The sequence below is a fragment of the Emys orbicularis genome, chromosome 20, assembly GCF_028017835.1.
Source record: "Emys orbicularis isolate rEmyOrb1 chromosome 20, rEmyOrb1.hap1, whole genome shotgun sequence".
In the NCBI taxonomy this organism is placed as follows: Eukaryota; Metazoa; Chordata; order Testudines; family Emydidae; genus Emys; species Emys orbicularis.
The window spans coordinates 4,361,885-4,389,704 of NC_088702.1; the positions used below are offsets into that span (position 1 = coordinate 4,361,885).

The 27,820-nt window shown below is 49.5% G+C and overlaps 1 protein-coding gene across 1 annotated transcript in view; it reads right to left on the reverse strand.

Moving 5' to 3' along the window:
* Positions 1-3,906: 3,906 nt before the first annotated feature.
* The window catches only part of MEF2D (myocyte enhancer factor 2D), a 167,217-nt gene continuing 143,303 nt past the window's right edge, over positions 3,907-27,820 (reverse strand). The window contains exons 7-11 of the mRNA XM_065419815.1: positions 27,150-27,206; positions 20,920-21,110; positions 12,950-13,076; positions 8,274-8,490; positions 3,907-4,234 (exon numbers count right to left, since the gene is read on the reverse strand). Of these exons, the coding sequence (XP_065275887.1) occupies positions 3,907-4,234; positions 8,274-8,490; positions 12,950-13,076; positions 20,920-21,110; positions 27,150-27,206 (920 nt within the window). The remainder of the gene's footprint in view (positions 4,235-8,273; positions 8,491-12,949; positions 13,077-20,919; positions 21,111-27,149; positions 27,207-27,820) is intronic.

Sequence of the window (27,820 nt, forward strand, 5' to 3'; positions counted from 1 at the left end):
TAGCAGAACTCCACTGGCATAGGTAATTAACCCAGTGAAAACAAAGCTCCCCGCTGCAGAACTGAGATGCCCTCGCAAGTTTGGTGGGGGACCATGATCCCAAGCAGAGGATAAACGTAAAAGGTGGGATGGGAGAGCAGGTAAGGGGATAAACTGAGCCCTGATATTAATGCTCATCCATTCGCAAATGCAGGCGAAAGGAGGGACTGAACGCTTGTCTGCAGGGGACTCAGACGTTATCTGCGGGAGTTCCCAAAAGCCCTTCGGTACAAGATTCCTGAGCAGACTGCACTGGCTTCCCTTCTCGTTTCAATTTGCTGACCCCGGGGCAGTGGGGGGGAGGGGGACAGGAATGGGGATACCCAGTATGGAGAACAAAGCCTTTGAAGATCTTACCTAATGATGAGAGAGGAAGCTGCCCGTCCACAGCCTCACCAGCGTTTGCTAGGTGGGCAATGAACTGGAAGTGCAGCACACACGTGTAAACTAAACCACTATTCACAGGGAGAAGAAGGCCTGCTGGAAATGACTAATGAACCCCCTCTCTCGCCACTCACCCCCCGGTCTCCCATGCTCCCCATACCTCGGATGACCATGCACGTTGCCAGTTCCTCAGCTGGTGTCAATCTGGCGTTTACGCATCAACGTACACCAGCGAGGATGTTGCCCTTTGGTTTATTTAATTTGGGGGAGGGAGTTTTGGGGGGGGACAGAGGGGAGTTAAGAGTGAAAAATGTGTTCCTGCCTGCTGGAGATCGGGGGACAAAATAAAAACGATCAGAGATGTATGGGATGGCAAATTAAAGGAGTAGAGAGTATAGGGGGAGAGGGGAGTCAGCTTGGCATTTCTGATTGGAATGCCCAGCGGCTGCCATTTAAACAAAGATGTGAACCACGGTGATGCCTCGCAGCTGTGCCAACCCTTATGTGACGCCTACGTGGCGAAGGCGTAAGTTTGAGTGACCTGAGACCCGCGGTGGAGAAACGTGCCGTCTCCTGACTTTGAACAGATTTTCTAATTCCACACACTACCCCTAGGGGCAGTAACCAAAGGGGACAAAGGCCCCGTCAGATAACTGCTTAGCGTAATCACATGGCTCCCGGCCCACTGAAGCGAATGAGAGCTTTGTACCATTTACTTCAATGCAACCAGGGATTTGGCAGGATGGCTGGAATTCAACCCATGCAGATTCGCCAGTCCCATGTCTATACATCACCAGAAACCCCCCAAACAGGACTTAAGTGGTACCCGGGCCTCTGCCTGGGGGGGAATTTTACCCTACACGAATATGTACTAAGCACATAAGCTCTCTCTCAGCTCAACCCTTAGGCATATATCTTGCTACCACTGAAATGGGTGGCAAAGCTCCCATGGACAGCAATGGGAGGTCAGATCAAAGGATCTGGCCCCTTATAGAATGTATTTTTTTGTCCTGCTAATTCATAAACCTGATCGGGCATCGGATAAAGTCTTACAGTGACAACGTTGTCATCAGTAAAGGTTAAGCAGGAGAAACGTTATTTTCCCTTCCACAACGTGTGTGTTTCTGCTCACTGGATAGTATAAAGCTTTAACTGAGCCAATTACAGTATATTAGGGTCGGGTCAGTACAGTACATTGGTGGTAATATTGTCAGGAGGGGATGAAGGTGCATGTTCTGTTCCATCTGTGATGTAGCTAACTGCCTGAGCCATTGTGACAGGAGAAATCAGCTTGAATGGCCTGCACTGGAAGAAAGTATCACAGGGCGATGCCCTCACCAGTTTATACTGGGCTGACTTCCCTCCGTTGAATCCCTCATGTAAACTGTTAAGTTGGAATTTTTCAAATCACAAAGAAAATTTTAATCAAGGTTTCAATATTTAAAAAATAAATGGGAGGGAAGAGCAGTAAAAGACTTGCCATTTTTTTTTTTTTTTTTTTTACCCATTTTGCGACCAAACGATAGCACAGCCCAGAACTTCTGAGTTTCAAATTGATGACAAAAAAAGTTCTGGATTTGGATGAGGGGGTGGGGAAGGAAAACAATTTCCAATGAATTTTTTGTACATTTCCCCCTAATTCTTCAACCAAATGTAGAATTGACCAGAACTTTCTAATTTCAAATTACTAATACAAATTTTGCATTTTGAGGAAGAAAAAGAGTTGATGACATTTTTGCAAATATTCCTCACTTGTTGTTCAAGGGCCTTTTCAGAATTCTTCACATTTCAAAGAACAATTAGAATTTCAATGAAAAAAACTTTAGAAATGTCCATGAATAATTTTTCCTGTTTTTTTTTAAAATCAGCTCTAATTTAAACTTCACCAACATCTAATTAGTATGAATTTTAATTGATGTGAGATTTAAACATTTCTTTATCATTTTTTCCTATCTATGGTTGGCAAAACTGCTTTATTAAAAAAAAGAAAAAGAAAAAGATCTCCCCTCCTCCCCTGCTTTTAAATGGTTTTTTTAAATTCAGGTATATGCAATAGTTCCACTATGCACCATTCTAGACCTCCGTGGGGTGTTTGAAAAGCTGCCATTTTCAAAGATGGGTGGCACTACTCTGTCGATCTATCTATGCATCCGAAGAAGTGAGGTTTTTACCCACGAAAGCTTATGCCCAAATAAATCTGTTAGTCTTTAAGGTGCCACCAGACTCCTTGTTGTTTTTGTAGATACAGACTAACACGGCTACCCCCTGATACTTATCAGTGGGGATGTTTTCTTTAATTAAATTTCATCTGAACTGCCAGATAAAGCCCTAAAAATCAGGGGCCTGATTCTCATATACACTCATGTCCCTTGATATGGCTCTGGCAGTGCAACGTGGCCTTTAAGTGGCACGAACTCTACTAACATTTGCTAGACTGCTCACCAGTTATACAACGCAGCTCGGGTGACTTACACTGGCTGAGAATCTGGCCCTATAGATTGCATTGGGAAAACTCTCTTTGCACAGATGATTATTATTATTCATTTTTAATTTAGCAACATAACTGGAGTTGAAACTGATTAGATGAAGCCAAGCCTCCGAACTGGGATATTGATCAGCATTCTGCTACATACAGAGCAGAGTTACGACATCTGACCCAGCAGCATTGGTAGGTTACCAGTTCATGCTGAGTGACATCCACCCCTATTGTGCTGAGGGGCCAGGAAAGGGAGGCATCACTTAAATCTCACCGAAGTGCTATTTTTTTGAGAGGAACTTAAGCAGTGCATATACCTCACGCTGGTCGTTCTGCACGGCGGTCCCGGTCACTCTCTGATTGGGAGCACGGGGTGGCAAAAAATCTCAGCTGTATTTGAATTTGGCTGCACATCAGTGGGCGTTTAGAGTGCACAGAGCCATGTGGAATTGGAGCTAAAATGTGCATATGTTTGTGTGTGCATAAGAAATTCTCTGCATCCAAATAGAAGTCCTAGGTACTTTCTCATCAAAGGCACTCTTCTCTCAGAATTAGGTCCGACCTTATAAACTGGGCACACGTCTCAAGCCCTCCCCGACTCCCGGTCGCCAGTGGGTGAATTTTATCGACAACAACCTAGCACGCACGCCCGACACTTGCTCGCTGGGATAAGTGATTGATTTTTTTTCTTTTTGGTGACACGTTCCCCCCACCCACCCCCTTATTCTTGATTCTAAGCTGCTCTCAGCCATGGAGTGCCTTACGTATTGCAAACATTGCCTGCTGCGCTAGAATGAATGCCTACAAAATCCTAAAGCTATTTCTCAGGCAGTTTATAATAAGTCCCCGCCCCCACCCCAAACCCATTTAGCTCCACCCCGGCCCTCCTTTTTCCCCCTCCCAACCCTGCCACTGGTAACAACCCCACCCCCACCCCCCCAACACACACATCTGCCCGCCCCCACCCGGACGTGAGCAGAAAGTAGCTCGAAGAGAGTTGGGACTGGTTATGTTACCCAGGCGTCCAGCCGCACGCGCTTTACGGACGGGCTCTCTCCCTCGGCCTCGGTCGTGGGTCTCAGGAGGCCGAGGGACGAGCCGAAATCGGCTCTGGCGGGGTCATCCCGCTCGTTGCCTTCATAGGAGCTGGCGTTGCTGCTGAGGCTGTCGACGGGAGAACGCCCCGTCGGCTCGTGCCGGCTCTGGTGCGGGAAGGAGCTGAGCGGCGTGGCAGTGTTTCGTTCCCGGTTGGGCGAGACGGGCTCCGACTTGATGCTGATGTTGGGGTTGGTGTTGACAGTCAACGTGGTGGTGTGAGATAAGTGACCCCCTTGTCTGCAGGTGGCAGCGGAGGGATGGGGAGTGGAGAGAGGGAAAGGGGAGACAGGAGAAAAGAAGGGAATGGGGAAGACGAGGGGGAGAAAACGTAGAGGAGTGCACACGTGGGATAGTGAAGGAATAAGAGACAGATGCAGAGAAGGTGAAAAAGAAACAGATGGAGAAAGGGGAAGAGAGAAATATTGATAATTAACATTTGTAAAGGCCTTTTCTATCATAGAAATGCAGAGATCTTATCATCCATCCATCTCAGTGCAGTTTAATATTATCAGTCTACACAGTTGAAGCTGAGACAGAGAGAAAGGAAGTAACTACCCCCCAAATCACCCAGATCTGGGGCAGACTCAGGACGAGAACCCAAGTCTCTTACAGCCCAACCTAAGGCCTTAGCACAAGACCACCCTACCTGGCATCCTCCAGCTCCATTAAGGTCCCTCTATGCTGCTCCTTCACGCCAAGGAGAACCTGGCCCCTAATGTTCAGCAGTGAAACCCGCTGCGTTAGCAATGACAGCACAGCATCAAATGCGCTTCCTCGAAGGATAAAGGATGTTTGTGGCATTAGGGAGTCATCGGGGTTGCCTGGAATTAAACGTCCTAGGGTGCTTCTGTAATTGGCCAGCTGCAATGGATGGTGTGATTGTTCTGAGGCCAGAAAGATGCTAGCCCTTGCTATGCAGCTATTGCTGCTGCTAGTGGACTTGGAAAGGCAATATAGACATGGAGAATGCACTAGACTGGGAACCAGGAGAGGTGCATTCTGTTCTGGGCCACGCTGCCGGCCTGTGTGACCCTGAGCCTGTCACTTCCTCTCTCTGTGGATCTCTTTCCCATCCCAGCCTTTGTTTGTCTTGTCTAACTAGACTCTAAGCCGTGTAGCTTGAAGCTTGTCTCTTTCACCCAGGGAGGTGGGTCCAATAAAAGATATTACCCCTCCCACCTCGTCTCTTTCATATCCTGGGACCACCACAGCTACAATAACACTATAGAAAACTTTAGCTGAAAATGACAAAATATTAATTAATTTTTTTCATTATTTTCTAGCCAGTTCTATTGGGCTGTCAGCTCTTTGGAGCAAAGATGGGCTCTTACTATGGCCTGGTCTACACGAGGAAATTAGGTTGGTAAACCACGTCGCTCAGGGGTGTGAAAAAGCCAACCCCCTGAGCGAGCCCCAGTACAGACAGCACCTATCCCCCGGTATAACAGCACTAGAATTCTCCCGTCAACCTAGCTACCGCCTCTCGGGGAGGTGGATTGCCATGCCAACAAGAGAACCCCTCCCGTTGTTGTAGGTAGTGTCTTCAGTGACGCGCTACAGCCGCGCCCCAGCATGTAGACAAGCCCCCTAAATGTCTGTTGCAGCCCCTAGCACAATGCGGAGGGGGGATCTTGGCTAGGTCCTCTAAGCACAGTTCTGTGTTTGTACAATGCCTAGCACACTGGAGTGCTGCTGGTTCACGAATAGGGCACCTACCTGCTATGGCAATACAAGTAAACAATCATCATAATATAAATTACACTACTGAGTCTAAGGCCTATAACACACCCTTCTGATTCCAGCCAGTAGATGGCAGTGGCACGCGCGCACACACACACACACACACATGCACGCCAGCTGACTGCAACATTCTCCTCTGTGCCAGTAGTCTGAATACACTCTGATCCCCTTCCCTGCTCCTTGCTACACTAGAGACTTCAGCACAGTGCCCATCCAAACAATGCGATATTGTTACAGCAACCGGGCCAAATCTTCAGCTGACGTCTACTGGGGTGGCTCCATCGCTGCCGATTTGCGCCTGCCGAGGAGCTGTCCCCACCCCCGCAGTGTGTATTTAGGTCCTGCCGTGGGGGTCGGTATACATGAGAAGTGTTTTGAGGGGAGAAAAGCAGGAACCGTCCGGACTGGGGACTGAAAATCAGGCCCGTCTAGATTCCATATAATGTGAATAAACAAACTGTCCCTGTCTGGAGTGAATGCACTTTCCCAGCAGATAACCCAACAGAACCCTCTGTCCTGCTCAATTCAGGCCAAGGACGGAGAAAGGTCACGCACCCCTGCACAGAGGTGCAAGGCTCCTGCTCATTCCACTGACAGCTCGGCCTGAATGCGCGGCACTTGATCAATCCTTGGTTGATCAAACCTGGCAGCCTGCCTTTGGCTAGGAAGCCGACAACCTGGGTCCAATTCCTGCCTCCACCACCTGCGTGTTGGGTGACCTGCAGCAAGCCACCGAGGCTATGTCTGCCCTGCACCTGGGAGCAAGATGTTACATTGAGGTTGTCATTCGGGATCTCAAGCCCCCCCCCCGGGCTTGAGAACCCAGGTCGTGACATCCACACAGCTTTTCTTAGCGCATGGGCATGAGTCTGTGCACCGCAGCTGGGAAGTTCACTCTCAGATACCCTTCGGGCTTGTCTGCATGGGGAAACTGACTGAAGTTGCTCCGTGTGGACTTTCTATTGCAGAATAATTCCTCTGCTTGGGAAGCACCCGATTTAGTCCAGAATAAAGTGTCCACAAGGGGAGATATTGAACAAAAGCTGTTTGGGTCAGCGTCCGCATTAGAAAAACCCTTATTCTTTCTGGGATTCGATTTCCCATTTGGGAATGAGGACAATAATTCTCCCTTTGTCTGTTCAGACTACAAGATATTTGGGGCAGGAACTGTCTCTCAATAAGGGTATGTCTACACAATAAAAGACCCATGGCATGGGCATGGTTGACCCAAGTCAGCTGATTCAGGCTCATGGGGCTTGGGCTGGAGCCTGGGCACTGAGACCCCAGAAAGGGGGTAGGTCTCGGGGGGGAGGCAACTGCCTCCCGTGTCCCCATAGCAAATGAAGCCACTGGCGTTAATAACAGAGTTCAGATACAGAATTCCTCAAAGTTCGTGGCTGTTTTGGTTTGGTTCGTTACAGGGGTATCGTATGGGCCACCCACAGTGTGTAGATCAGTCTCGCTACTGACAAAACCTGGGGGCGTAGCAGGTGGTGTCGGTAGCCTAGAGCGGAACGTGTAACAGCACTGTATTATTACTCCACAGCACCTTCAGGCAGCAGGTCCTACAGGTTCTGAACTTGTCAGGAATTTCACATTTCGCTTTGAATATTTTGCTTTCCTCTAGCGATGACACTCAGAGCTAGGGTAGTTTTTCGATGGAAAATCAGGTTTTCTACTAAATGAATTTTTTTTGCAAAAAGTGTCCGCTTTCCACAGAAAACTTCCATTTTCATCAGAAAAACGAACTAGTTATTTCAGCCAAAACACTGAAATGTTTCAATTTACATAGCTTCTGTGGGGCCTCATAGGAGCTGCAGCTCAGTTTCCTCATATCCCTGCTCTTGACTACATCTCCCATGATGCACCATGCCAGGGACTCCCATGATGCAACTGCCTCCCCTCACCAGGGCAAAACCCAGGGAGCATCATGGGAAATGTTGTCTGTTGAGGGAGCCCTAGCTATAGAGAATGGGAGCATGAGGCACCCGAACTGCAACTCCCATGAGGCAGGATTTCAGAATAGAAATATGTGAGTTTTTGATTTTTCACCAAAATGTCAACCGTCTCACACGTGAAAGAAATAAGAATTTGTCCTTCTAGAGAAATGTCTGGACCAGAATCTCCAAACACCTAAATGAAGGCCCTGTGAGGTAGATCAGTATCATTTTCCTCATTTTTCAACTGAGGAAACTGAGGCACGGAGCAGGGCAGTGACTTGGGAATCTGTGGCAGAGCCAGGCATGGAACCCAGGAGTGCTAGCTCCACATCCCCTTTGCTCCAACCAGTAGGCAAAACTGCCTCCCCAAATCAGGAATAACTGCTGTCGAAATACACAGCTGCAGTGCGTGTTCAAGGAAACAAACTCACTGAGGACTGAAATGCTTTCGTCTAAGCCAAGTTACGGGGCTCGATAGAGGGTATCTGGGGGACAGACTAGATGGTCTAATGATCCCTTCTGGCCTTAAGCCCTATGGAACCATGCAACTACGAAGGCAGCATCAGCGGAATGCCCAACTCCTCCATTTCCCTTACATTAAGTTGCTTAGTGATACAGGAACAAGATGTTGCTGCTGTTGTTGCTGCTGTTGTTGTTGTTGTTGCTGTTGTTGTTGTTGTTGCTGTTGTTGTTGCTGCTGCTGCTGATGTTGCTGATGTTGCTGTTGCCAGGCAGAGATGTTGCCAAGCGACAACCCGCTGGGTGAGCTGAACGCCGGGAGTGAGGATAACTCTGCACTGGTCAGCTGATAATCTGAAACAGAAGACACGCTGCTCAGAAGCAAACCCTTCATTGCATCCACACCAAATCCTGAGCTTGGCACCTGCTACAAATGAGGGTGGAGAGCAAATCCTTCTCCATGTTGTAACAAATCTGTAGGCAGCTCAGGAACCTTGCAGGTGTCACTGTGATGTGCACAACAGCTGCTTGGGACAGCCCAGCAAAACTGGGGATAGAATGCACATCCTCCTCCTCCAAAATCACAGACCCCTTCTGCTTGAGCTAAAGGAGAATCACCATTCACCATGTGCAGTATAGGGCTCATGACACACGAACGAGCAGCTCTGATTCCATCCAAGAGACTGCAGTAGTTCATGCACACACATAAAGGGATTACATCCAGTACATGGAAGTGGTGTAGAAACACACACATGCTGATTCCATCCAGTAAAGGGTAGTGGTATATAAAACACACACACACACACACACACACACAATTTCCAGTACAGAATAGTAGGATATAAACACAAACATGCACACCGATTCCACACAGTATAGGGCACCAGTGTAGACCCACAGAAGTACTGGGCAGTGGTGTACACATGCATACGCTTAACTAGTTAATTACACCCTATAGAGTGCACCAAGCAGCACTTCTACCCCACAGCAGGGCTAAGCAGTACAGAGGAAGTGGAAGCGGGACTAGTACGTTCCGTTGATTAGAATTCGTTTACATCTGAGCCAAAGACGCGCTTGCTTCTTAATGGAATAATAAACTTATTGTGTTTGATCAGCGTCTTATTTTGTTATGAAAGCTCCTTGAGATGCCTGGCATGATAAAAGCGGCTGCAGACATTGATCTTGCTGCTGTTTAATTGAGTTAGCTGACACATCAGCAAGGCCATCACTTTAACGAACTCCATGTGATCATACTGCGTAATCAGATACAAGCTATCTTTGCTTCCAAATCTGCTCCACTCCACCTTCCAGCGCATGGCAGCCCCCTCCTCCCTTTTCTTCTCCCTCCAGACTCAGGCTTTTCAAAGATCTTGTCATCTCCTTATTTATATCGTGGTAGCAGCTAGAGGCCTCAGTGTGCTAGGTGCTGTACATGCCAAAGGCAGGAGGAGGAGAAGGCAGAGGGGGCAGCCTGCTGGCTCTAAGCTAGAGCTAAGGGTCAGAGAAGGCTGAAGGCAGGGGAATATTGGAGGCGCTAACCTGCTTCCCACTGGCTCCCAGCAGAGAGGGCTGTGGGAGTTCCTACAAGGACTACTGGCACTAAGACTGTTTGGACTCCTTCAGGGGAACTCTTAAAGGGGAAGCTGAGGCAGGTGTTCCTGTCATGCTGTGGCCAGGCACGGCTGGCCTTTGCCACGCACTGAGAGGGTAAGTGACTGGAATCAGAACTTGTCTACCCCAGGAAGTTGCTCCTGCTCTAGACGCCTGTGTGGATGCTCTTATTTCAGTTTCAACCCGGCTCATTTCAGTTTACCTTAAATCGATTAAGGATCGATTCAACCGTATTAATCCGCTTTCTTACATTAAACCAGTTTTGAAACCGACTGTAGTTAGTTTGGAGCAACTTTTTCATGTAGACAAGGCCTTGGGCTGTCAATAGCTTGTCTTAATAGTTGCTCAACTAGGAAACAATCTTGCAATGAGCCAACAACTCTATCAAACATATAAACTTATGAACAATACTACACACCCTATTCTCATATGCCAGTGGAAGGCATTCATATAAACTAACTACTAGAGCTGAGCAAGAAATTGGTTGTGGTTAGTTTTGGGTTGGGTGGGGTTTTTTTTGTTTGTTTGTTTTGTTGTTTTTTTTAATTTGGTGACCAAACCAAAAAAATGAAAACAAAAACAAAAAAACCCTTACTATTTGTTTTGAACCAAAATGGAATTTTTTCAGTTTTCTGGACAAAATGAAAAGCCAAAATGGTTTCACTCAGGTCAAACAAAACATTTTGAACATTAATTCAAATTGACATTTTGTTTAAAAAAAGTCAATTTGAAATTAAATGTCAAAGTAATTTGTTTTGATACTTTCTAAACAAACCATTTTGACACTTCGGAGATTTGTGTTCAGGGATTTTTGGAGGGGATGAGGTTCAGCTGAAACTATTTTGCAAATTTGATTCACAAATCGTTTTGGTGCCCTGAAAAATGCAATTGGGCAAGAGGGTGGGGGAAGGGCAAATTTCTAGTGACAATTTGTGTGTGTGTATGCGCGCATAGGTTTAGTAACTACACACAGAGAGATACTGGGCCTCACTTTACATTAAGGCCTCTTTACTCCACCACATTAGGGGATGTAAGTATTTTTTATACATACAATTCTTGTAACCTCTCAGGGGCTGGAGATATCTGTTATGTACCTCAATCCCAAAGAGACAATAACAATTTTGCCAATCCCAGGTGCTTAAACAGCATGAATCATGTCCCTGAAAAACCACAAGACTGGCTTAAAAATCTATTTTTTGAGCATTCAGGAGTCATGTTTTCCAGCTCTTCTCAGCAATCATGAGGGCTAGAAATGTACTTAAAAAACGAGATGACATTTCATATAATCACATGACTCCAGGAGCAGGAGCTTTCAGAAAAAGACCAAATATCATGAAACTTGCTGTAAAATCATGAGAGCTGGCCAGGCTGGGAGTAACTATGCATTGCCAGAGAATTGTTTTCTGCTAAAAGAACTGACCTTTGATCAAAGGCGGTTCTGCTGTATTGTCTCAGCATTTGATGCGCACACAATAGAGCCAGAATTCCTGTGCGCCACTCATCACCCCACCGCACCCCACCTCTCATGTTGGGCGTTTGTGGTTTCAGTCTTCCCCACCCCTGCAGGGACAAACCTGCCTGCAGCAGCACGTCACAAAGAGATGGCTGAAGGGGAGCTGAAAGGCTGCCAAAGTTACTTATGCCGATTTGCGGCACACCCACCAGAAAGTCCCAACCCTTGATTCTCTGCGGCTCTGTGCCTGGCTCAGTCATTTACACCAGCCGGGAACCATTCAGGCTTGGTAGCACTTTACAGCCACTGGGCGTGACAGCCACCAGCTTTAGGCAACACTTGGGGACTGAACTGCAGATTTTCCCACACGTGGAAATGTACCTTGCTATAGTTTGAGCTAATTTGGTAGGCTCTGCAGAGCAGACATAGAGGGGGCAGACGGCTGAGCGGGTTACACACTTCTCCTGGATGGAGGACGCTCACCCCAAGCCCATCTAAAGCCCAGGGCAGTCCAAATTCCAGATAACCCTAACTGGGGATTGTGTACAGGGGACACTCAGGAAAATTAATCTCAATTACCGAAAAGTGTGAATTGAAAGTGGATTAGCTAAACTGAATTAAACCCCCGTGTGGATGCTCTCATTCAGAATTCAGGTCGGCTTAACTGGGTTTAGATTAATTCACTTTGGAAATGGTTATTATTTAAGAACAGCCGGTTGGCTCATCCGCTAGCAAATGCACAGCAGAGAAAAATTCTGCATCGTCAAAGAGCGGAGGAAAGATGAGATGTCTCAGACTGGAAGCTTTTTTGGGGAAGAGACTGTCCCACATCGTGTGTGTGTGTGCATGCAGCCCCCAGCACAAAGGGGCCCTGGTCTCATCTGGGACAGCGGGACCCCACAGTCATATGAGCAATGATCATCACAATAGCAGCTCTGATATCAGGCCGTTTAGCCAAATATTCAGGCAGCCACGTTTGGACATTTTCCCCCTGTCACCCCTATGCAGAGGGATGAGCACAAGCCTATGCTGCATTCATAATCTAGCCTTGCCCTGGACGCTCTGGGCAAGGTTGAAATCCAGGCAAGGAGAGGAGACTTCTACTTGCCTGTGAGCAGACATCTGCTGGGCTACACCTATTAATTATAAGAGGGTGTTCCCCACCCGCCTACTCCGGGCTCTTCCAGACAAACAGCTTCATACAGCATTTTTACAAGATATTCTCTGAGCAGGTGCCAAACCTTCCACTCTGCACGGGTGTGGGACAGGTTCCAGAGACCTACTGCCTTTTCTGGGGACAGATGTTCCATAACCTTCATCTCTCTTTCTTCCTAACCCCAATCAGTTAGTAACTGGCTTATGCCCAGAAGGATGCTGGGTTTTGGTCCGGACGCTCATTTGCACTAAGACTTCTTTACACTGCATTGGAAGCATAAAAGGGCCATGAAGTGGATGTAACTGTAATTAGCACCCACTTCAAGGCACCTTTACATTGCCACAACGGCGTAATGAGGCCTTAGTGTAAATGAGAATCATGGCCTTAAAATCCTTACTGATGTAACAGCGGATGTTCTCATTATCCATATAAATGACCACTCTTTAAAAACAAAAAATACTGCTAAGCTCTTATCCTCAGCGATATCTTGTGGCAAGGAGTTCCACAGGATGTTATGCATCGTGTGGGAAAAGTTGGCAACATCCTGGCGGCGGTTCCAATCAACACCATAGTTTCACGTCCGTCGCACTTACCTGTGTTGTACGCTGTGGGCATGGCAGAGAAAGGCAGGCCCTGTGTCAACAGACTTGGAGTGGCCACCGACACGACAGGCGTGGTTAAAGAATGAGTTGCTTGGGAGACTCCTAACCTCTGTGCATTCTGCTGGGGAAGCAAACGGAGAAGGAATTAGAAGCTAGATGCATTTAAACCACCGGTGGGTTAGGTCTGTAACCGCCGACTGCAAGGCTCCTGGCACCGACCGCTGGGCACTGTTGGAGACAGAGCGGTAGGATAGATGGAGCGCTGGTCTGAGCCACCTGGGGAATTCCTGTACGCAGCGGACTAAAACACCAGACCACTTTCAAATCCATCAGTTCCAGGCTCTCAGGACCCGTGTGCCCTTCAGTAGCTGGATCATTTGCGCTGGGTTTTATTTTATTCTTTTCCTTCTGATGTTTAAAATACCCCGGGCCTGATTCTCCATGGCACTAAGGTGCCATTTCCCTGCCAGAGCAGGGAAAAGAGGCCTTCATTTAAAGGAGAATATAGTTCAATGTAACTTGCCTTAAGCAAACCAGCCAAAGTGAATTGGTTCAAAGAGATGCTTCTTTTTTAAACAAAACAGCAGGGGAGGCTGTAGCAGGGCTTTCAGGGACACTCACCCCGCAGAGAGGTCCTATGTGCCACTTATGTCCCACTTAAATCCTATTTTTCTGGCTTGCATAGTTCTTGTGCTGGCACTCTGCACAGAGGTGAATTTTACTCTTAAGACGAATGCCCTGAGGTTGCTCTAATTTACACACCAGGGGCTGGAAAGACTATTTATTTTAGGTAATTATCTGGCTCCCCTCACCCCCGTACATGAGCGTGCTATAGTCTTTAATGCATTTGTCCTCACAATGCCCCCCCGTGAGGTAGGGCAGTGCTATCATTGTACAGATGGGGGAAACTGAGGCACGGATAGACTTTGACTTGTCCAAGGTAATTTATACCCAGTTTAAGGACCCTTTATGTTACCAGAACAGTCTGAAGGGACCCTAGTGTAAAAGAGGATCAGGCCCGAGAAGTACAAAGGTGACTTAAAGCTATCTTAACTTCCTCCATCCCTGTATCGAACGTGCCTGAGAATCAGTCCCCTTGACTTCCCTGGGAATCGAGGGTACTCAGCATCTCTTGGCAGTGCTGGATGGGGCCCCGAGTGAGATTTGTGGGCCTCAGTCATTAACAAGCCCCCATTTTAAAGAGTGGCCCCCTGAGGCCCACTGGCACACTATGCAGACATGCTGCCCTGGGATAGCACCACCTAACCCTTCCCCCCCCTCCCCCCCCGTTATTTGGGTGGATCTGAGGGCAGGATTAGGCCCTGTTTGCAAACCAGATAATCCGGGCTGCCTATGTTAATCTGATTTAAATCAGACTCAAGAGGCTTGACTCTAATCCGAGGCACCCGGGCACATGTCACCCAAGGAAACCCGAAACAGAATCCAGCTTAGACCATGCTTGGCATGGCGCGATGCCCGCCGGGTCATTTCGGGCCCCGGTCGGTCGAGACAGCGAGTTGCTGTCTGCGCCCGGTCAATGGGAGTGGAGGGCGACAGCTGCCTTGCGGGTTGTGAAGGACAGGGAGCAAGGGAACCACCTCCGAAAATGGCACGTGAAGATGCCGCCAGGAGACCTCGGCTGTGCTGATCCGATTTACCCGGGAAGCGTTCAGAGACGGGTGCTCTAGGGCCTCTAGACATAGGCAGATTTAGACAGGATTCACGCTCAAGGCTGACGCAACTCCCGAGCCTCCCCACTCCGCCGCGCCTTAGCATTTGAAGGCACCAAACGGTCAGTCAGTGTCTCCTTAGCCTGGCAGCATCCTGGCGCGCCAGTTTCAGAAGCCAGCTCTTTGCAAAGCGGCAGGTCGGTGGACAGATCAGCTCCAAATAACCAAGGGCGGACGATTATACGGGCGATAATGACTAAACCTTGAGGCTGGAGAAACAGGTTTCCGAGGCACGCATCCTGCAGCCAACGCTAGCCCGGGCTGTGACCACTGCCCCATGGGTTAAGAGTATTTAAGACAAATGCCTTAGTGGTGGCTAGGATTTAGTTTGGGGTCCAGCCAGCCCACGGTAACAAGCCACGCCGATGACTACCTTCTGGGATTGGGTGCAGTGTGCTGCTCTGACCCTGGCCTTCCAAAAGCCATTTTCTGGCTCCTGAGACGCCCATGTACAGACCTTACTTGAGCTCCTAGACAAGGGGAAGGGAAATCAGAGCTGGGATCCACCAGCCCAAGGACCATGCACCACTTCAGTCTCATTTCAAGAGCCCGGTTCCCCCACTGCACACTGGGCCTGATTCACATTTCTACTAAGGCCTTGCCTACACTAGAAAGGGTTTGCTACAGTCACTGTAAGTCCCTTTGCATAACCGGAGTGGTGTAAAGGGGCCTTAGAGTAAATGGGAATCAGGCCCCTTGCAAAGCACTACCAGACGAGATTGGTGGTATTTTGCATCCACTTTGCCCAAGGTAAAGGGCAAGGGAGACTCAGGCCCATAGTTCTCAGATTAGGATTTAAGTGGCATGTGTAAGGGCATGTCTACAAGGAGAAGTTATTTCAGAAAAAGGTAGGATGGAAATTTAAGGGCTTGTCTATACCTGGAGTTATTCTGGAATAGCTATTCAGGAATAACTATTCTGGAATAACTCCATGTATAAATGCTCTTATGTCTACACTACCCGCCGGATCTATCGGGGATCGATTTATCACGTCTAGTGTAGACGCGATAAAATCGATCCCCGATCGCTCTGCCGTCGACTCCAGAACTTCACCACGGTGAGAGGCGGAAGCGGAGTCAACGGGGGAGCGGCAGCGATCGAAACGCCGCCATCCTCATGGCCAGGTAAATCGACCTAAGATACGCCGACTTCAGCTACGCTATTTGCGTATCTTAGGTCGAACCCCCCCCAGTGTAGACCTAGCCCTAGAATAAGGCTAGGTCTACACTACCCGCCTGAATCGGCGAGTAGAAATCGATCTCTTGGGGATCGACTTATCGCGTCTCATCAGGACGCGACAATCGATCCCCGAATCGACGCGCTTACTCCACCAGCGGAGGTGGGAGTAAGCGCCGTCGACTGGGAGCCGCGGCAGTCGATTTTGCCGCCGTCCTCACAACAGGGTAAGTCGGATCTGATACGTCGAATTCAGCTACGCTATTCGCGTAGCTGAATTTGCGTATCTTAAATCGACCCCCCCCTGTAGTGAGGATGTAGCCTAAGAATGCCTTATTCCAAATTAGCTTAATCCACTTTGGAAGATGGCCCACACATGGACTTACTCAAGAATAGGTACTCTCCTTTAAATGAACACCCTACTTTAATCTGGAATAAATTTCGCGTGTAGACAAACCCTAAAGCATTATAGCTATTCCAGAATAGAAGTGTCCACACAAGAGATCTTCTGGAATAGTTTTTGTAGAACAGCTTATTCCATAATAGCGATTCTGGTCAATTCCTCCAATGTAGACAAGCCCTTTAGATTTTCTACAGCTCCTCTGCGCAGGAGTGAATTTGAGCCTGTAAGGACCAAGCACTGGTCCTATTCCTTGACTCTGAAGATCCCAGGAAGGTTCAGGATGAAGCCAAACAAACAGCTTTTCCCCCAAACAATGTGAAAAACAACTCCCCCAAAGAGCAAATGGAGGGATGCAGCGTCTTCCGTTCTGCAGGGTTGATGGGAGTGTTACACCAATAGCAAGATGATAAAACTGTAAAACACCCAGGGGCCTGCGGCCCTTTCCCACCACTCTCGCAGGGTAAAGGGGCCTTAAAATAGGTGTAAGTGTAATGTACACTTACTCCCCGAGTGATATAAAGAGGCCTTAGTGTAAATGAGAATCAGGCCCCAACACTGCAATCAAGTCATCAGCTTAGGACTCGCTGTGATTTCACGCCATGCCAGATTGTTATAATTAACAAAGTTTTAGTGCCTCTCCATGCAGGCAAATTTTGTCGGCATTTTAATGATCTCCACTGCCCCTGGTTATTTTGACAGCCATGCGAGATTGTTAACTGTTCGGAGTGCCACACTTCCATTCGAGATCATTACAACATCATGCATACATGCTCCCAGGTGAAATCTCTTGTCACTGACGTCGTGATGGATGGGGATAGCTCTACACTTCCAATGAAAAGTCTCAAGTGTTGTGTATAAGAATAGGGTAATATCCCTTTAAATAGTCTGTGAACCCTCTTGTGGTGCTCTCCACGGTCTATGGCTTAGAAGCTGCCAGAAACACGCCCACTCTGTTAGCTGGGGTTGATCCTGCTGGCGAAGGGTTAAGTGGGTTCTGCTGACTCACTGAGAGGCAGGTGACTCATCGCTATGCCTGTGTATAAAGGAGGTGGGAGAGGTTGTTTATAGAAAGAGGACCTGGGAGGTGGGCTGAGCAATAGGGAGGGAGCCAAGTAGGAGGAGACGGTTTGAGCTGACCTTTGTGTTAAGAGAGCCAAGGGAGTGTTTGCACTAAATGGGATGGATTTATACAGCAATAAAACTACCAAGCTCTTAAACAGCACTTTTCATCAGCAGATCTCAAAGTGCTTTATCAAGGAGGTCCATACCGTTATCCCCATTTTACAGAAGGAGAAACTGAGGCATAGAGCAGGGAAGTGTCTTGCCTAAGGTCACCCAGCAGCAGAGCCAGGAGTAGAACCTACGTCTGCTGAGCCCCCATCCAATGCTTTACCTACTAGGCCACACTGCCTGTTAGCAGTGCTCTGTCACACCGTAATTTATGGCTATTATAACCTTTCCTGACTGCCACGACCCTGTTACCCATCCGCACTGCACCAGAATAGCATCAGGACGAAATGGTATTATTGCCACAAACAAGGTGACAGCACTCACTTTGCTGGCAGGAAAAGCTATACAAATAATGAGAAGCCGTGTTCCTCTGCAGAAATTAGTTCTTGGGAATGAACGTGTGGGACGGAGAATTCAGATTTCACTTTCCATTTTTTGGGTTGTTGTTTTTTTAAAGAGTTCTTAGTATTTGAAGAACTTGATTTATTTCCTGCTTCCCTTGGTAACAGCGTTAGGCCAGATCCCCAAGCGTAGCTCTTTTGAACTTACTGGAGCTATGCCGATTGATATCAGCTGAGGATATGGCTCCGTGACGCCAATGGGACGATGCTGATTTATCCTAGCTGGGGATCTGGCCCATTGACTCCAGTGGAGTGACACCAGTCTACACCAATTAGGGATCTGGCCCATTGAGTAGAATGGAGTGACACCAATGTTAACACCAGCTGGAGAGTTGGCCCTTTGACTTCAATGGAACTGTGCTAATTTAAACCAGCTGGGGACCCAGGCCTATAGCTTTTCTCTGCCATGCAGAAAATGATTTTCCCTAACATATAGATTCCTAGGGCCCAATTCTTGGCTGCTCTATAAAATAATAGGTCTGGAAATTACAGTTGTGCTGACTTTAAGGCTCCTTTGCACCACCAGAGCAGTGCAAAGGGGGCCTTGGAGTCAATGAGAATTAGGCCCATGACGTTCAATGCCTTCTTTAACCCCTGCCCCCATCCCTCCAGGCCTGGTGTTTAAGGAGGTGTTAAAGGAAACAAAAAGACTCATGTCAGGACAGGACTCAAAGGAAACACACACACAGCACAAGGCAACTCACCAGATCCAAGTGGTCCTCCGTCTGAATGCAGAAGAACAGAAATAAAACCAAGAGGCACCGTTACATTTACGCCTTTCGCCAACTGGTTCCAAGCCCAACTCCAAAGGCCTGATTCTCATTTGCACTAAGGCCCCTTTACCCAGCTCTGGCAGGAGAAAGGGACCCTAAGGTGGCCATAAATTACAACAACATCCAGTTTAGGACTCCTTTATGCTGCCATCACGGTGTAAAGGGGCCTTAGCGTAACTGGGAATTCAAGCCTGCAGTCTTCAGTGCTGTGTTCTCATGAGCAGAAATAAAGAGGCTAATGCATTTATCTTCCCGAGAAACTTCTTCAAAATAGCTAAAGCTTGCTCTCCACACAGTTTGTGCACTAGTACAACTATATAGGTCAGGTTTCAGAGGGGTAGCCGTGTTAGTCTGTATCCGCAAAAAGAGCGAGGAGTATTTGTGGCACCTTAGAGACTATCACATTTATTTGAGCATAAGCTTTCGTGGGCTACAACCGATACAGTTATCCCCATTCAACCCCCGTACAGGAGAGTATAGAGACTCGGAACGTGAGGGTCTACGTTTCCGACTTACGTAAAATTCGAGTTACGCAAGGTTTTCCGGAACAGAACGATTGCGTACGTCGGGGGGCGTCTGTAAGCATCTTTATACCAGTATAACTGTGTCCACACTAGGGGAGGTTGCATCCCTTTAACTAGACTGGTCTAGTTAATGTGGGACAACTTTTGTGTGTAGACAAGGTCTCAGAAACGTGGTGTGATCCCCGTCTATTATTTTGGATTTGAACTGGCCAATATTGTTTTGTTTTTCCAAACTTTTCCATGGCTTTTTGTGCATCTGAATCTTTTGCTTAGTTTTATTTTTTGCATAGACAGTTTAGACTGATTCTCTTCAGCCCCAGTCCCGCATACGCTTATGTGAGTAGGTAACTTTCCGCATGCGAAGCCTGGTCCACACCAAAATACGTAGGTTGACCTAGCTATGTTGCTCAGGGCTGAGAAAAATGTCACACTCCAGGAGCACAGCTGCAATGTTGTGGCTTTGCTGGTCTAGCAGCTGTAGTGTAGACATATTCTGAGTACTCTGACTGGGACTGTCTAAGATGGGAAGAAAGGTGTGAGGGGGGTATAAAACCAAGTTAGCTAACTCAATACCTATGTCTTCACTGCAGAGTTAACTCGAGTTATCTACACTCAAGTTAACCCCACTCCAGTGAGCTATCCGTACCCAGAGGGCAGGTCTACATTGCAAAATAGCTGTGCTCTTAACTTGAATTAAAGCCCAGGGGAAGCCTGGGGTTGAATTTGAGCTCTCACCTGAGTTAAAAACTGAGTTACCATGTCTTCACTGCTATTTTAAACCAAGTTAGCTAATCCACATGAAGCACACACCTTTTATCTGCAGTGTGGACAGAACCACAGTGATGTGTTAGCAGCTGATGTGCTAACTCAAGCGGTAATCAATACCCCGTCACGGGCCAGCCAGCGTGAGTTAATAGCACCCCACTTGCGTTAAGGGTTTGTGCGTGTGGACAGGACTCAAGGGAGAGGCAACGCTCAGGTTATAACTCAAGTTTACTTTGCAGTGAAGACAAGCCCAGAATGAAATGCCCCTTTCCCCCCAGGGGTTGATTCTCAGTTACACGGAGGCCACTTTACACCGCTCTGGCAGTCCGAAGGGGCCTGAAAATGAGTATAAATTACACCTTGTGGTCACTTCATGAGGGGTTTAAAGGGGCCTGGGCGTAACTGAAAATCTGGCCCACTGTATTTACGCTTGCTTTAAAACTTCTTTGTGTTACCAGAGGGGTGCAAAGCAGCCCTAGTATAGACGAGAGTCAGGCCCCTAAGACAGAGCCAGGCATCCACCTTTACAATCTGAGAATCGTCAAATCCTAGCAATGGCGGGCTGGAAGGGACCTCGAGAGGTCATCTAGTCCAGCCCCTTGCGCCGAGGCAGGACCAAGTAAAATCTTGTTAGCTTGTCATGTCATAGCCTGGCTACTCCTGGGGAATATCGCAATAGTCTATAGCAACACCATTGTAAACTGCAACGTTATGGGCCATTACTGGGGAATACTAAGAGTACTTTAGAGTAATAATCCTGCGGCTCCGCTGTCATCAGCTGCAGCATTATGCACCGTTACTGGGAAATACCGCAGCAGTCTAGAGTAACAAGCCAATGGCAACACCCCGCCTTGCTGCAGCAGGATGGGCTATGGCTGGGGAAGCCGACTGCCAGTGGGAGCTGCAGCAGCTCAGATCCCGAGAGAATTCTCCCCCCCTCAGAATTCAGCGGCACTCACCAAATGGTGCATCAAACCCTTTGCGCCCTGCGAGGTGATCACGCGTAAGTCCGGCTTGCGGCTGTTGGCGGCGAGCTGCGTGCCGTGGGAGGGCGGCGGCGGCGACTTTGCCGGGATGATCTTGCCCATGGTGTTGCCGTTTGAGACCGGGAGGAGACCCGGCGAGGCTCTGGCACTGACATACCCGTTTCCTGCAAGGGGGGGAAGCAAAGACATTTCGGAAACAGTCGGAAGAGGAGACGCAGGGCTCGGTTCTCCATTGCCCTGCACCTGGGGCCCCATTCCCCCCATTGACACCCCTGCGGAATGAGCGTTCAAAGGCTGCAACGCCAAAAAGCAGGGGCCTCGTTCTGACTTAGACCAAGTCCCCTTTACACAGTGCAACGAGGGCTTAACGTCATTTCTGCCCATTCTGAGGCCCCTTGCACTGCTGGAGTGACCCGAAGGGGCCTTCGTGTAAAAGAGAATCGGGCCCAGTGATCCTTCCTCGCTCTCACCCTTTGTCAGGCGGGTCTCTTCGAACTGGGAGCTCTTTGGGGCAGGGGCTGTCTGACCACAATGCCCAGCACCCAGCTTAGTTCTCAACTGGTCCCACCACTACAGTCTCTGAGCACCTCACAAGCTATCATGCATTTTTGTTGTCATAGATTCCAAGGCCAGAAGGCATCATTGTAATCATGGGTCCCCAAACTTTTCACAGTCGCCCCCCCCATCCCTGTCCATGCCTCCCCCCAGGAGCCGGGAATAGGACCGTGGCTGCAGGGGTGGGGGCAGGGCACGGACAGAGGTAAGGGGGCCAAAGATGGGGCCGCAGCTAGGGGAGGGTCTAGGTCCGGGGCCGGGAATGGAGCCATGGCCAGGGGGCAAGGCTGGGAGTGGGGCTGGGTGGCGCTCCCACCCCGCCCCCCATGGGGGCTGGCCCGGGCCCCGCCGCTCCCCCCAATATTCTTCCATCCCTGCTGCACAGTTTGGGGACCTCTGATCTAGTCTGACCTGCTGTGTAACACCGGCCAGAGAACTTCCATAAAATAATTCCATCTTTTCGAAAAAGATCCAATCCTGATTTCAAATTGCCAGGGATGGAGAATCCCCCGTGAGCCTGGGTCAAGCTATTCCAGTAGTTAATTACCCAACATTGTGCACTTTATTTCCAGTCTGAATTTGTCTGGCTTCAACTTCCAACCTTTGGATCATATTGGACCTTTCTCTGCTAGACGGAAGAGCCCATTACCAAAATATTTGTTCCTAAATACCCCCGTGAAGCGCAGAGGTCCGCCCTCCCCTTCCCCCAACCCCAATTTAGAATTGTACGTGCGAAGCAAAAAAAAAAAAAGAAATTAAAAAAAGATTTGATGAACGTCAGGAAAAGAATCAATTGGATGAGATTATTGTTCTGATGAGATTATTATTATTATTTTTTGAATAGGCCCCTAAGATAGAAAGACATTTAGCAATCACCAAGATTCAGCACTCATATTCATCACACATTAGACTGGGAAAAATAGGTCGCTGATTGCATTATTAATCAGATTCACAATCGCGCTACGTCTGCATTTCAGGGGGCGGCTTGGTGGCAGTGGTGTTTCAGACATGACGTGCGCCCAGCTGGGGCGAAAACCCGCGCAACCTGGCTACTGTCAGTCGTCCCGTAGGTCTGACCTGCCTCGCGATTGCTCTGGTGCAGGGGTCTTAAAGTGAGTTGTGCTGTAATTTATACCCATTAATTACCCTGCCAGATTGCTGACCCCAAATGGTAATACCCTGACACTGGAGGGAGGTGGGTGTGGGTGTTTACATTGGCCTGGTGCACAAGTGCAGTGTTCTGCATAGCTACACATCTGGAACGGCACTGAAGTCAAAGGAGTTACCACACCATCATAAATGTCTGGCTTCGCCGTAGCTGATGGAAATGCTCCCACTGACTACAGCTGGGGAGAGGGGGATCAGGCCCAGTGAGAACGTGCGGGCCAACAAGGAGATGTGTTGTCAGATTACTGGGCCCGATCCTCAGCTACAGCTAAGGAGCGTTTGACCCAGCTGAGCAGGAGGGAGATGGCAAAGCTATCTTAAAGCCATCTTTGTTCTCATCCGACTGCTCTGTGCTAGCTTGGAACCCCCCACGTAAGTTAGAGAAGCCTCAAGGCTGCTCTAATTTGCATTGGCTGCCAACGGCCTCCAGAATTTGGCCCGAAGCGGAAGATCACTGGAACATAAAGGAACTCTGGCTGTTCCCCTTTCCTTGGAGACAGGGTCTTCTAAGGGGGAGTCGAATCTGCTCGGTTTTGGGCTGCTTTGTATTGAAGGAACATAGGGATTGCCAGACCCGTGGTCTATCCGGCCTAGTTTGCTGCCTCTAACCAGTACCAACTGCTGGAGCCAGTACCCGCTGCTTCCAAGAAAGCTGCAAGAACCCTGGTAGCGATGGGATAGCTTGCCCTTGAGGAAGCTTTGCTCCTGACCCCAAATAGTTAGAGGCTGGCTTATGCCCTGTAAAGGGGCTCGGAGGGGTGTGTGTATACCCCTGCGTCAAATGCAGCTCCCCAGCACGTTGGTAAATCAGTACATTAGCCTGTTCCAGGGGCGCACCGTGTTCTGCATAGACCGTATCTCGTTTGCAAGGCCACCGGCTTTTATATTAATTGATGACGGAGGTGCATAAAATTTCCTGTGCGACCTTCAGCGCTTTCCGCAGATTTCTTTTCACAGCCGCTCGCTATAGGGTTTTGTGCAAGACCGTGTGCAAGCAGAGTGGGGCAAGGCCAAATGATGTTCAAAACACTTATGTTTTCCAGCCATAAGGCTTCCTTAACATAAGACACACAAATGGTTCCCATGGCAACCATTTTGCCTTACTGGCTGGGCAGATCTGGGGGTGTACATTGCAATGGGCTAGCTGATGTGTATGCGTAACACTTCCCTCTGCGGGATGGAATCGGAACATCTCGCCATGTGTCATAAGCCCTATATTGCTGTCAGGGATTCTCCTTGAATTCAAGCAGCATGGGCTTGCACTTTAGGAGCAGGGAGATCTGAGTTGTAACCCTGATATCACCATGAAATTCTGAGCCAGTGCAGAATAGCAATAATCATGCAGTCCCCTGTATCCACAGAGCTGTGTCTTTCAGGGGGTTGGGAGGGGCAGTGGAGGGACAGGAGGAAGATGTGGGTTGCAGGTTGAAGTTCGGCTGAAGAAAAACCTCACCCATCTGGATTCCTCTGCATCCCACCCCCACAGTCAGCAACACGGCTGGCCAGGTGCCTGCTACTGTTTGCTGGCCATCTGCCAGCATCTGGCCCAGAACCCTTATGTGGTGCGTTCAAGCCACACAGGAAGCATGCTGCTTTGAGAACCCAACGTGCCACATGTCAGCTGTTCCGCTCTGTCCCCTCCGCTGACCGCAGGGGGGCAGAGGAAAACAAGTCAGCAGAAAAGCAGGATCTTAGAGCCTTCTGCTCAGGCCCAGTTCCCCTCAAAATCCCGGGTTGGATTCCCAGCGACATCGATCGCCTCCGGATCACACACTCCATTGGCCACAAACGTCTGGTGCCTTGACCCAGAGACTGTCCCGCATTTCTGATCCCCCATCTAAGGGAAAAGGGGGGGATATAGGGGGAGGGAGCTAAGCGGCAGCAGCGCTGGTTTCAGAGGGCCTGCAGTGTATTAGCTGCTCTCCTGAAGACCCTCATCCTATAGCCCTGCATTGTTCCGCAGAGCAGGACTCAGCATAAGCAAGGGAGGGCTGAAAACATGGGGCCTGATTCTCAGTTACTCTATTCCTGTACTTGGGAGTGGGGACACCTTAAGATGTGTTTGCACCTGTATCCTGAGATTGTTTGCAGCCAGCCCAGCCCCCCGGGCAAGTTAGAGCAGCCTCATGACTGCTACGCTCTGCTCCCTGTGGATCCTGGCGAGCACAGAATAGCCACGGCACAGTGCGCTCTAGGCATGGTCCCGATCTGCCCCCATGCGAATCCTGGGGATCGGAGAAAACCCGCAGTGCAACGCGCTCTGGCCAGGACCCCTAATCCCCTCTCTCCGCCTGGGGCTGGGCGCAGGGGATGGAGCCAGGCCTGCGGTCAGAGGGAGGAATGCGCCCGGGGTCGCAGGTGATCGCACAGCGCTGACTGAGTGCCTGCCAGGCTCAGCTCCCTCGTTAGTGAGGGGGACAGGGACGGAGGAGGGGAGCGAGAACGGAAGAAAGGCGCTAGTGAGGGGGACGGGGACAGAGGAGGGGAGCGACTGCCTCAGGTGGAACCCGAAGTCGACGGCTGGCCCCAAGATTCTGGAAGCTCCGTAGAGCCTCATCTACCTAGTGAATACGAGGGGCGCGCCCCCCTTCCCCACTTCTCTGCCCCCGAATGCTGCCATCTGACGTTTGTCTGGGGCTTGGTGGGGACAGGGGCTAGATGGGATCTTGGGAACGAGGCCTGGGTTGAAAACAACAGGCGCTGAGAGAATCGCAGGGCTCCCTGCGGCCCCGCTTCCATTTCCTGGAGTGGCTGGAGGAATGAGAGGAATGCTTCAGTGACGTCAATTCTGACATTCATGGGACCTGCCAAGCTAGAAGCTGGAACAGCCGCTCACAACAGCTGACGTGGGGGCCGAGGGGAGGTGGGTGAGTTGGGGGGGGGGCGGGGGGTGATAGAAAGTGACAGAGCGTGTCTCTGCCTGGAGGTACGGGCCAGTCCTTACTGCCTCTTTCCCAGCAGCCCTGACTTTGCAGATGAGCTCGAGCAGCAAAATTCAGAGCCAGATTTCGAAGGCTCTAAAGACCCGGGGACAGGCTCTGGTCCCTGCTCCCCACTCTGGCAATATACCAGAGGCCTAAAGGCACCGCAGAGGGGCAAGGGAGGGGCTGTCTGCCATAAGCTGCCTCAGGTTGCCCCGCTCCCACAGCCAGCCCTGAGTACGGGGCCTGCTGGGACCTGGCCCCAGCGCATGGTGCGATAGGGATTCTGGACTACCTGGCAGCCCGTAGGCAGCCTGGGATGGGCAGCACAGAATCAGCACCGTGGATGCGGGGTTCGAGTTTGGCCCTGTTCTAAAGGGTCCATGTGGCTGTAGGATCCAGAGCCCAGGGTTTTCAGTCGTGAGCCGGCATCCTGAATCCCACTTGGGAGCGTAATGCCGATCTCCTTTACATCAAAGCATCCAGGGCCAAACTCACTCTTGATTAAACCCCCTCTATGCTGTGCCAAAGATGCGCGTGACCCACTCTCATTAAACCCAGCCACATCGTTCGGATTTAGGGCCCTTTTTGCCTAATTTTGCTCATTATTATTAGAAGTAACAGCATGGGAGCACCTGGAAATCCAACTGAGATCAGGGCTGCGCTGCGCTAGGGGCCGGACATGCACCTAATATGAGACCGTCCCTGCCCTGCAGAGCTTACCATTGAAATAGACACGACGTGGGACCAGTAAAGTATTATTAGCCCCATTTTACAGATGAGGAACTGACACAGAGGACCCAGTTCGCATTGACACTAAGCCCCTTTATCCCACTCTGGCAGTGGATGTTGCGCCAACATTTACGGTGCCTTTATGATGCCGGAGTGGTATATAGGGACCTTAGCATAAGTGAGAAGCAGACCCTAAATGTCTTGCCCAAGGTCATAGACAGAGTCCGTGACACAGCTAGGAATTGAACGTAGCTCTCCTAAGTCTCGGCCAATTGCTTTGGCCACACGGCTACCATTCTCCTCCACCAGACTAAGCAAAGTTTAACTCAGATTTTAATTCTATTGGGTTTATGTCTCCCCTGAGACACAACTATAAAAAGGGGCAGAGGCGGGCGAGAGAAAATTATCCCCTACGGCAGAGGCAGGAACCAAACCCAGACCTCCCGCAGCCCAGTCTAGCAGTTTAACCACAGGCCCCTCCTGCCACACCAAATTTACTGACCTGAAAATCCACATCTAAAAGACTTGGTAGTGTTTGAAACTGCACATCAGGCCTGACTTTAGCTGTCTGAGGGGATCTTTACTGCCAGTAATAACACCTAGCTCTTTTCATCAATAGAGCTCACGGCACTTTACAAAGGAGAGCAGTATCAGTATCCCCATTTTACAGGTGGGGAAACTGAGGCACAAAGCGGGGCAGTGACATGCCTGCAGTCACCCAGCAGGCCAGTGGCAGCGCTGGCAACGGAACCCAGGTTTTCTGAGTCCCAGTCCAGTGCTCTAGGCAAGCCTGCATCCAAAAACGGGGAGGGCCACATTCTCACTCACCGACTGGGCTTGGGCAAGCTCCGTTGGTGTTGTTCAAGTCTCCCCCGAGCATCGCCCCTGGAAAGCAACGAGAGACACGGTGACAAAGTTAGTTCAGAACTCGGCGCACTGAGCAGCAGTTGACTATTTGCACGTGGGGGACGGGGGGAAATCAACAGTGTTACATTCCCATCGAGAAAATCCAGGGTAAAATGTACAGCACTTCCAGGCGTGGAAACAATATCTACACAGATACATTCCCTTTGGGGATGCGGCACGCAGCACAGACGCTCATTCCAAAAAGACTAGGCTTGGAAAACAGTGTGGCTCTGCTGTTCCGAGCCTTCCTGGGGGGACACACTCTGCAGAAGGGAACCCGCCCCCAGCTCCGGGATTGGAAAGAGGATCAATCCTGTAACATTTGCACCGAATGGAAACCATTCCCAAGGTGGCCGGAGAAACTGTTCCCAGGGAACGTTTGCTATTCCCAGGGAATCAAGCCCTTTATCCCCTTTGCAAACAGACTTTGAGTTTTGCGAATTTATTTGCTAGTTTGAATTGTTCGACCACATCTCGAGACTCTTATTTCTTCCAGCAATCCACAATCCCTCTGCCTCACTATAACCGCCTAGACAGCTGGGAAAGGAACCCAGGCGTCCAGATTTCCATGTCACTGGTCTAACCACTAGCCC